The 11,112-nt window shown below is 30.2% G+C and overlaps 1 protein-coding gene across 1 annotated transcript in view; it reads right to left on the reverse strand.

Moving 5' to 3' along the window:
• Positions 1–151: 151 nt before the first annotated feature.
• LOC106471529 (retinoid-inducible serine carboxypeptidase-like) overlaps positions 152–11,112 on the reverse strand; it is a 27,380-nt gene continuing 16,419 nt past the window's right edge. The window contains exons 7-11 of the mRNA XM_013932127.2: positions 9,255–9,368; positions 7,347–7,409; positions 5,527–5,604; positions 2,605–2,762; positions 152–640 (exon numbers count right to left, since the gene is read on the reverse strand). Coding sequence (XP_013787581.1) covers positions 578–640; positions 2,605–2,762; positions 5,527–5,604; positions 7,347–7,409; positions 9,255–9,368 — 476 coding nt within the window. The 3' untranslated portion in view covers positions 152–577. The remainder of the gene's footprint in view (positions 641–2,604; positions 2,763–5,526; positions 5,605–7,346; positions 7,410–9,254; positions 9,369–11,112) is intronic.

Below are 11,112 nucleotides of genomic sequence, written 5' to 3' on the forward strand. Positions count from 1 at the left end.
CTTATATATATATATATATATATATATATAACTGAAAATCTTATATATTTCACTGAAACAAAATGCGAGATTTAGAAACTTATAACTTGGATAGCTGATGCTAATATAATTATACTACAACCCCTGCCATATTTATTCTTTTTTATTAAAATATTAAAAATTTCTAAAACCTTTAACACAAATCACATTTAGAATTATTGTGTTTATATCTATGTTTTGTAAGTTAATTTTTCATGTAATTCTTAGGTATTATAAAGAATGAAAACAGTTTTTGTATAAATACTGTGACTATATGTTTAACTTACAAATAATAAAAAGAAAAATCACATCGATATGTAATTACACAATCTTTGGCAAAAACTGTACTTCTGTACATTTAAAACGTTGCTGTAAGCTCTTTTTCATATTCTTTTTTTTTCTGTGGCATATACCAAAATAACACAAGAAAAAAAATAATAATAATAAAACAACTATCATTTAAGCAGTCATGCAGATGAAGCTGTAGTTCTAAGTTTAACTACTTATTCTTCATAGTCATTAGTCTAGGTTCATTGCATGCATTGAATTCTGATATATTTTATTTGTTCCTTGTTATCATAGTAAGCATCTTCAAGGCTGCTTCCCCAGCATCAGTGGGTACCTAATAATGTTCAGAATAAATATATATTTTATTTGATATTTTCATGCATTTTAAAAATAGTAACAGCAACATAATTATCTAAGTTTTTCTTAAACTTATTCAAACACATACAAAAAAAATCTCACTGTCAGATTCAGTAATAATTCTTCTGGTTATCAAAGAACAAGGAAGGTTCCCATTTCTTCCAAAAATCATGTATGTTTTTTAAAGTGTCTAAAAATGTGTACATTTTGAAACTACAAAGGGTGTAGTACAATTTTGAATATGCATATCAGCAAGTCACATGACAACCACAGCTAATATAAACTTGTGGCGGAATGGAATTGATCAGAACTACGTTTCGACATTGTTTGGTTTCATATCAGGGGTTTAGAATTTCTGAAATGGATATCCTTTGTAGTTAACAGTACTGTAAAATAAAGAAATATGGATGAACTTGGAGCACCAGAACCATTCAGAAAGAAACATGTAACAGGTTATACTCCAGTCACGGTAAACAAAGCATGGTGCTGTATAAACAAGTGAAAATCCATGAACACAAAAACCATCCACATGTTACGAGAAACAGTCTGGATCTCTATCTGGAAAACAACACAAGTCACATACACAGTTGCTTCCACAACACATCCATCAAACCATCGCATCACCTCAAGCAACTGGAGAATGAAACTGGTATTCATGCTATTCCATACAAATAAATACCAGTCAACTTGCCTGATGTGGCACCTATGGATTTCTGTGCAACTATACTTGTGAAATTGGCACTTGGAAATTACTGTTCTCATACACTAGATGGATTATGGAAATTATGCAGGGAGTGGTTTGCCTTGGAAATAATAGCCTTAGGACAGAGGTTTTCCAAATAGAATCTATGCTGCAAGATTATTTTGAAGACACATGGTCATTAGACAGAGTATCACCAGATATGGTCACATAGACTGTAACAGCAAGGTGACTCCAAAACAGTTTTAATATAACATACTCAACTTCTATGTATTTCTATTTTCTGAAAAGAAATGATTAATTTCTACTTTTTAAAATCGATGACAAGGAACCCACTTTGAGACTAATAATACTTGGAGACGGCATGTTTATGACAGAAATGAGCTCCAGGAATACACAGGGGTAGTGGCACCGAATACAAATTTCACACAAGCCACAATTCTTCCTAGGGTTGACTATATTATATAGTAGGTATACTGAAAATATTCACTGACTGAAAGAGAGAGAGAGAGAGTTGTTATTTTTATGACAAAAGCTTAGCATTTGTCGACATGATTTCTTACAGTCACACACAGTGGAAACTTTATATAACCAATTAAATTATGAACATGATTCATGTAAAGCTGTTTCTAACTCTGGACTGAAAGTGTTTTTTTTTTGGGGGGGGGGGGGTATATTACAATTTCAGTAGCAATAAGTAACATTTAGGTGACTTTCTGAAACAATTAGAAGTAAGATGGCACTGTGGACTTTACAGTGATTATAAAGCTCAAAATAAAAAATTGCTTTGAGCACTTAGCAAAGACTCAAGGAAATATTTTTATATAACATATATTGTGTGTTCTTTCAACACGGTGTATTAAATATTCAAAGAACTATATGAGACAACATTTCATGCAATTCTGAATAGCTCAAATTGAGAAGAGCAATATATTAGAAGGATAATACATTACGACACTGTGTATGTAATCTATAATGTAACAATACTTGAATACGGGGACACCAAGGGAAGTGAAATTATAACATTTTTGTCAGGCCTATTAGGTCTAATTTCCAGAAGTTGAGCTTTACTGTCATTCTTCTTATGACAAATAGGATACACTAAACATTCAACAGCAAAACATAATGTCCTCTTCCATTACATGCACACTAATTGCTAATTAAAACAACAAATTAATTATTAGGCATTTGAAATATTTTAAACGTTTTATCACAAACAATAACCCTTTTCAGAAACTCACCATGTGACCTGCCTTCAGTATTTGGAAAAACTGGAAGTTCTTGAAAGATTGGACAAAACCTCCTGTGCGTTGGCCTTTCAAGACAATCGGAGTACGCTCGGCTTTCTTGAAACCATTTATACCTGGCCATTTGAGACTGTCAATCCACTGTAATGTACCTTGCCAACAAATGAACTCCTTTTTGTTAACATAGATTATAAATTCAATGTGAATGTTTTGATAATACAAACTTGGTTATCAGCATAATTTGATTATTTAGTTTGAGATTATCTTTCAACTAATAAAGTAAGGTATAAAATCATATTATACACTACATGGTACTAAAAGCAGTAAATTGTTGAAACCTGATCACTGGAAAGTAGTAGAGCTGAGTGGTAACTCGATTATTGTCACTTAAAATAATCTGTTAATTGATACAATTTCAATTACTCTAACTACCAAAGTAATCAAAATATTGTCATTATGATTTCTCATTACTATTTTTGATTAATTCAAGGCTGTTCAGCTAAATAAATTAGTCACAACTTGCAAAAATAATACAGACCAGTGAATATAAGTTTCATAAAAGTTGTTTTGGTTTTAATAACGGATTTTACATAATTCAGGTACGCAGATTTCGAAAATAATATTAATTTTTTTCTATCACGTAAGGGTTTTTTTACAAATCGGAAAGAAAAAAAATTCTTATTTAGATCAAATTATTATTTTGTTTTCGACAATGAACATTATTTTTGATCTATGTTTGTTAACAAAAATACAAACAAAACTGAAGAAAAGAACATTGATGTCAAACAAATATACATCCTCATTTATCCTGATATTTTGTGAAATCTACATCTTTTAGTCTCAAAACCACATGTTGTGGTCTTTCTTTTATGTATTGCGTTATAACGTTTTGTGAAAAATTTGTACATGATGGAGAGAAATGGATATCGCTTTGGATTCAGCGTACAGGAATTACTGTAGAACATTAAAAAATTTCAAGACAATAAAACCATCATAGGCCTATGTAATTAATAAAAATTAGTGTTTCCAATTATTCCAGTCTCGTGTGAGTAATCAATTAGTTGAACCTTATGATTAACTTCTGATAGAAAATTTCACAGAAACATATTTACAGACACGCACATATGAAACATAAAAAACAACTAAATAATGTTTACATTAATTTGTTTTAACTGCAAAGCTGCACAATTGACTTTGTGCTGTACCCACTGCAGGGATCAAACCCAAATTTTTGAGTCAAGCTTACTACTGAGACACCAGGGGCATCTAAACTTATATTCACTTGAGTGCTCTTTATGTTAAATGTTTCAGCTGAAAGAATAACACCCAAAGATAAGAAGGGTTGAACAAAAAATTCTGAATCCAATGCTGTAGTGCAGCATTTCCAAAACTTTTTTGGCCATGGAACACTTTTCAGCTGGGAAAAAGCTTACGGAACACTAGACAGAGAAATATCATTGTAGAGGGTATGTTGCATGTGCAGCGCCCTCTATATTTATATATTATTCATTTATTTATTTAATCAAATTACATAGAAATGAATTTTTACATTTTTTATGCTTATAATATATTTTAGGTACAAACCTCTCCACTAAGATATGTAGAATAGATATGGCATCTTCTGTAATTATTCAATGCGAAATCGATATTATCTAATTCTAATAAATAGGAAAATATTTCATAATAAGTTATGATCGTACAAAAAGTGTTAAATATTTTATTAAAATTTAAAATCATGATTTTTTCATGGAGCACCTATCAATCTCAGATGAAACAACAGTATTCCACGGAACATAGTTTGGGAAACGCTGCTGTAGTGCATGGCATGCTCCTCTGTAAAAGTTTTGAAGATTAGAAGCTTTCTGGTACAACCTCGTGTCTTTTTTTTTTCATCTATTTGACAGTTGACACCTTAAACTTTAAAGTAAATGAGCCAAAATTAGTTTGTCATTTAACACTTATGTTTTTTTTTGTAGTTCCATGTATCAAAATTGTAGGGCAACTCTGTGAAGCATAGTTTATAAGTTTGTTGCATATTGTGCATAAATATTTTTCTGAAAAATTCATTTTCTAATGAATTTTCTCAGTTTTGACATAATCACTTGTGGTTTACTCAAAAACATACAAATTTAATTTCTAGTTCTTTCTCCAAACAGTCTCATCAGAATTTTGTTAAAACTGAACTATCAATTCACTAGCTCTCCCCTTTATTAGCCTTTGCCATTTTTCAAATTAAGCCCATCCTTAAATTAAACCAACACACAAGTTTTCAATTATTTTATCATGTGAAACATCTATGCCATAAACAAGGTCAAGAAAATGAATTAACTAGATTCTTAATTGGTCAAAAATTCCAGTAGTTACACTCAAAATATTTAACTGTAGAGAATGTGTCATTTTTGTGTGTGTGTTAGTCAAAGAGACTTTCTGTCCATCATGGACAAGAGGATGAACCAGGACTACAACTGTGGGTTTACGCAAGTCCTGAGATCATTTAATTTCACATATCCAATTTATATTTACAGAGGCACAAAAGAGTTGATGGACATGCTGTGATGGTTCCTAATTAAGTCACCAAAGAATGTATTATGTACAACAATAGTTATTAACTGTATCTTCAGAAATAATAACTAGCATTAACACCAATTACTATTAAGTTAGAAAATTAAGCTCTGAAAACTAATTAAGCAACCACACAACCACATTGCAAGTAAATATTTTAGTGAAACTTACCCAAAACATCCATAAATAAATCTAGTTATTCATTTATACACACAATCACACACAACTTTCAAATATAATTTTTATTACAAAAAAAAACAAAACAACAATGTTGTCTCTAAACACATTTAAAACTGGAAAAAGGTTTCTTAGGACTAATAATTCAATTTCCTTCAGACATTTACTAACACCTACCTGGAGCATCAACAATCAGATCCAACTGACCATTATACACAACAACTTTCAAATCTGTGGTGTTCAGCAGGATGTCCACTAGAACAGGACAACAAAAGAGACAAGTATTTTATTATAAGAATAAATTCTGTCATAGTGATGTAAATCATCTTTGCAAATTAGTTTGTTTTTACAAAGCTAATTAGTTGGTTCTCAGGTGCATGCCAATTATTTTCTGACCTACTGATGGATTTTTATTTTCTTACCCAGTTAGTGATGAAAATATTGTTTAGAATACATGTTGACAAATAGCGAGTTCCACAAAATTTTTTTCTGCCTGAGAGCCAATTTACATGGCTTTAACAGTATATCATTTTAAGATAGCAAGTTATCTTACAAATGATAGCTAGAAAAAGTACTTTCATGTACCCATTACATGGACTTGCATACTTATTTCAGTAAGTTCAATGAAACAGTATCAATTATTAAAACTGTTTTCAAAACTATCACCTATTGAAGTTTTAATTATTTGGCCCTTTTTTTTTCTAATTTTACTGCAAAGAAACTAATTAATATCTACTTTATGAATACATATTACAGGGGGTTAAGTAGATCATATTAATCTTGGAGCCTCCCCACATCATTACAGACCATATTGTCATGCTTCATCTGATGACTATACATCTTGATAATAACTCTGCAGCATAGTTTCCATTGCAAAAGACTCCATCAAAATGATGTCATGTCCAAAGCACACCACTAATCCCTGCAGGATTTTCATAATTCACCTATCATGACAACAATTTCTGAGCACCTTATTTCAAAACTCTGATTGCACGGAAATCCATAGGTGCTGCTTCTGATGATTTGACTAGTATGCCTTGGTATGGGGTAGCATGAATACCTATTTCATTCTTCAGATACTTGAGGTATGTGATGGTTAAATGGATATGTTGTAGAAGCAACTTGTGTTGCTTTTCCAAACAGAGATCCATTTTTATTACTGTTGCTTGTGACATGTGGATGGCTTTTGTGAACCCATACCATCTGAGCCTTGTTTCCAGATGGAAATACTTGATTATGTTGTGTACTGTTGTATAGGATATGTGGGTAGCTACAGTCACAATCTTTTGTGTTTATGGATTCCCACCTGTTGCAGATCTCTTTCTGGATAGTCCAGGTGCCCCAAATTGATCCACATTCCTTTGTTTTCCAATGTCATTAAGTACAAGTAATACCTCATTTTGGAACTTTTAAATCACCACTCTGTACATATATTTATGATCTAAGAGTAAGAATGTTTTGCATTGGAAAGACTGTTATATACCATTTTCAAAATCAGTGGTATCATGTTACTTGCAAAATGCCAAACAATGTCATAATGTACTTCTGATATATTCTGTACCACTGAGACTTTATATGGCTGTGATTATTGTGTGAATCACCAATTTACATATTCAAAATTGTTTTAATATAAAGTAATTGACCCCATATATATCCATTTTGGTATTTCTTCTTCAGTTATTTATATAGTTTAGCTATACAATTTGTAGATAGCTTCCAAATGTAATGAGGTTGAAAAAAAAATTTCTTTAGGCTAGCTAATACTTCACATAAATATTGAAGTATATTTAAACTCACAGGCTTCCAAACACTTTTAAGTTTTCTTCCTGAGGAAATTACATTTGTGGGTGTTCAAATAAATCTCAATTTCTGTGACAAGTCTGAAATTTTGTTTTTACCAGGTATCATGGCTATAATGGTAGTCAGAGTTTTCCATACTAAAATACAAATTATCAAATTGTAACTGACAACAAAAATAAAATCTAAACAATTCTCACCAACGTCAGTGACAGGTTTCATGAAATCTCCTTTTAAGGCATCAAATACAGCCCCTGACTGACCTGGAAAATAGTTTATCAAACATAACATGTTTAAGTATGATTGTAACAAAAACACTATATGGCATGTTAGCTTCATTATTACAAACTTGGGATATTTTGAGGTATTGCAAGGATTCATATCTGGCTTGCTAGCTCTGAAACTTAAAGTTCTACCACAGGCTCAGCCCACAACCACAAAGTAATACACTTTTGATGTTAAAGGGCATCACACTAATCTCAGCATTCCCTGTTTTTGCTAAGTAATGCAAAGAAAAGATGAAAAGTGGTTAGTTTGATCAGTTTTTGTCAAGTAAAACGTCATAAAATAGTTTGTTTTTTTTGCCATCTATAATCATACATGTTACCACATTGGTTACTGATACAAAGTAGAGATTGTGTTAAATAATATACGTTTTTAATGTTAAATAAAATATGTAAGAAAAAAAATGTCAGAACTATTACGCTTAACTCAATATATTTCTAGACTTGTTTTTGGAACTAAGTTTTTTTTACCTCATTTGAAAACCACTGAGTACAATAGAACAAGTCTGATAAAGATATCTTATCCATTGCCTTTGTAATAAATTTTTTAAATTGTAAAACGACTTTATAGACACACTGTATATTTCTATTCAGATATTATTATACTGAAAGGGTAGGACCAGAATTTTCTAACTGCTGATATAAAAATCATCTTAAGTCCTATGTAAAAAGAAAAACAGCTTTCTGCATATAATTAAACTATAAACATTTTACAAACAATAATTTGCCGCAAAGATTACCTTCAGTTATATGTTAGTGTAACCAGGCTCTTGTCGCATTCAGAAAAAATAAGATTTATGTCCAATACTTGTTCAACAGTCAAGCCTTTATATAAAAGACATTCACAAGATCTTTTATGGAAAATACAGTTTTTTTCTGTTTTTGCCCTCCTAAGTGGCAAACAATACACACTATAATCATACAAGTTCATGTATAAATCAATTCACAAAACCCCACATCCAAAACTATCTGTATATGTTTAAGTGTTCTTCACATTTTTATCTAATAGCAAGGATATTAATTCATGATGTTAGGAAAGCATATAGCTTCAAAAAATCAGGTTAAGACAAAAATACAAAACGTTATAACCCAACATCTTTCAAAAAGTGAACCTTTTTTCATCAGGGGTAAACACTCCACTTTTCAAAAACACTTGTGCTGCAGGATTTCGTTTTTTTTTGTTAGCAGGGATAGATTCGCATAAAACAATTTAGCATTCAATAAAAATGTGGATAAAATTAGACATAAATACTTAAAAGCAATAAAGTATTTCATATATAATAAATATAATATAAATATAATAATATATTTTTTAAATAATTTTATATTAATAAGAAAATCTTGTGTGAATTTGTAAAACTATACATTTTTTTCACATGAACCTTCTTATCATTTTTAAATGCTGTCTTCATATTGAATTTTGTTTTTACCCCTAAAATTACCGATGTGGTTTATATGGACCTCATCTGCATTTTAAACAAATTTTCTAAAATGCACAAAGCTGCCCGTGTGTCTTTAACTTTGTTGGTTACATGGCCCCTAGTAACCTATGAGTCACACGCAAATTTAAACAAAAGCACCATCAATATTTCAGCTAATCCTACTAATTACCGATTGGTCCTCTACGTCCTCTATTTTACACAGAAATTTCAAGAATTTCATCAGTATTTTACAATGAATATTGTAACAAACACTCATAAAACTATCAAATATGATACAATATGTGGATCGCACTGGTATAAAATAAAAGCAATAAGTAATTTATGAGGTAAAAAAAATATTTTGTATGTACTGAATATTTTTAACATTAGGAAAGATAAATACCTCCCCATGTGACATTCTTTGGGATTACACGAAGCATTTCTTTGATTTTTCCATTCATCAACTTGAATAAAGGGTCACTGCTCAGATTACCCACATGTCGCATATAGGATTTGTCTGTCAATAATAAAAATATAAAGAATGATTAGGCTAAATCTATAAAATAAAAAATTCTGAAAGTACCTTTCTTTTTCACATAGATAATTAGTAAGTGGATGATTATAGGCTGCATTACTTGAAAAACCTCATAAAATTAATTCTCAGCAAAACTTTTGTTGATGGTTTAATCCTGACTAGTTATGTGATTCAACTTACTTTACAATGCGACATTAACTTTAATGCATCATTATAAACTAGTTTGAAGATTAGTATTTACATTACAGGATTATTATGATAAAGCTAGTTACAAATACAATAATCGTTCCATTGTTACAAAATATTTTCTTCATAAGTATAAACTTTCAAAAGAACATTGTTCTTAATGGATTATCATACTTCATTGTTCCTTGTAAAGAAGTCACACACACAGGGTTTTAATTACTTTTTCCTTTTTTTTTTAACTGAATTGTTGAACATTAATATACAATATGAAATTCACAAGTTATATCAAAGAATTTAAAAATTTATCGACAAGCTTCCTAGAATGAATTTTATTAAGGAATATGGTAAAATCTTAATGATAAAGCCATGTTTATGTATGATGATCTAATATGAAAACACCACTAATGATCAGAAACTGTTGGTGGTATTTCTCGAACTAGTGCATAAAGTTACTATTCAATACAGCATTTATCATGAACCTTTGTTATAAAACCAGCAATAATTAATAACTTAATATGTGAAGTTTCACTGGCTTTTTAAAACATTTTTTTAAAACTATTTACTTTACCAAACTGCTCGTGAATCCATGACTTTGTTGATGACAGGAACACTAGCAACACATAAATCACAAAAAAAATTTAAACAGAAATACCACCAATACCAAAACTAATTCAAGTAATTACTGCTGGAGTTTCCCGAGGAATTTTGCATAGAAAATACAAATTTTATTTGTTATTTCTTTATGATGAATGTTTTAAATGGTAAAAAAATCATAAGGTTATTCAATATAATCCAATACATAGACTCCATATAGTGAATGGTATTAAAAACAAATAGATTCCATATAGTGAATGGTATTAAAAACAAATAGACTCCTTTGTTTTTAATACCATTCACTATATTAGACTCCATATAGTGAATGGTATTAAAAACAATTTGTTTTTAATACCATTCACTATATGGAGTCTATTAGACTCCGTATAGTGAATGGTATTAAAAACAAATAGACTCCGTATAGTGAATGGTATTAAAAACAAATAGACTCCGTATAGTGAATGGTATTAAAACAACTAGACTCCGTATAGTGAATGGTATTAAAAACAAATAGACTCCATATAGTGAATGGTATTAAAAACAAATAGACTCCATATAGTGAATGGTATTAAAAACAAATAGACTCCATATAGTGAATGGTATTAAAACAACTAGACTCCATATAGTGAATAGTATAAAAACAAATAGACTCCATATAGTGAATGGTATTAAAACAAATAGACCCCATATAGTGAATGGTATAAAAACAAACAGACTCCATATAGTGAATGGTATTAAAAACAAACAGACTCCATATAGTGAATGGTATTAAAACAACTAGACTCCATATAGTGAATAGTATAAAAACAAATAGACTCCATATAGTGAATGGTATTAAAAACAAATAGACTCCATATAGTGAATGGTATAAAAACAAATAGACTCCATATAGTGAATGGTATTAAAAACAAACAGACTCCATATAGTGAATGGTATAAAAACAAAT

This window comes from Limulus polyphemus, unplaced genomic scaffold (assembly GCF_000517525.1).
Source record: "Limulus polyphemus unplaced genomic scaffold, Limulus_polyphemus-2.1.2 Scaffold4681, whole genome shotgun sequence".
In the NCBI taxonomy this organism is placed as follows: Eukaryota; Metazoa; Arthropoda; class Merostomata; order Xiphosura; family Limulidae; genus Limulus; species Limulus polyphemus.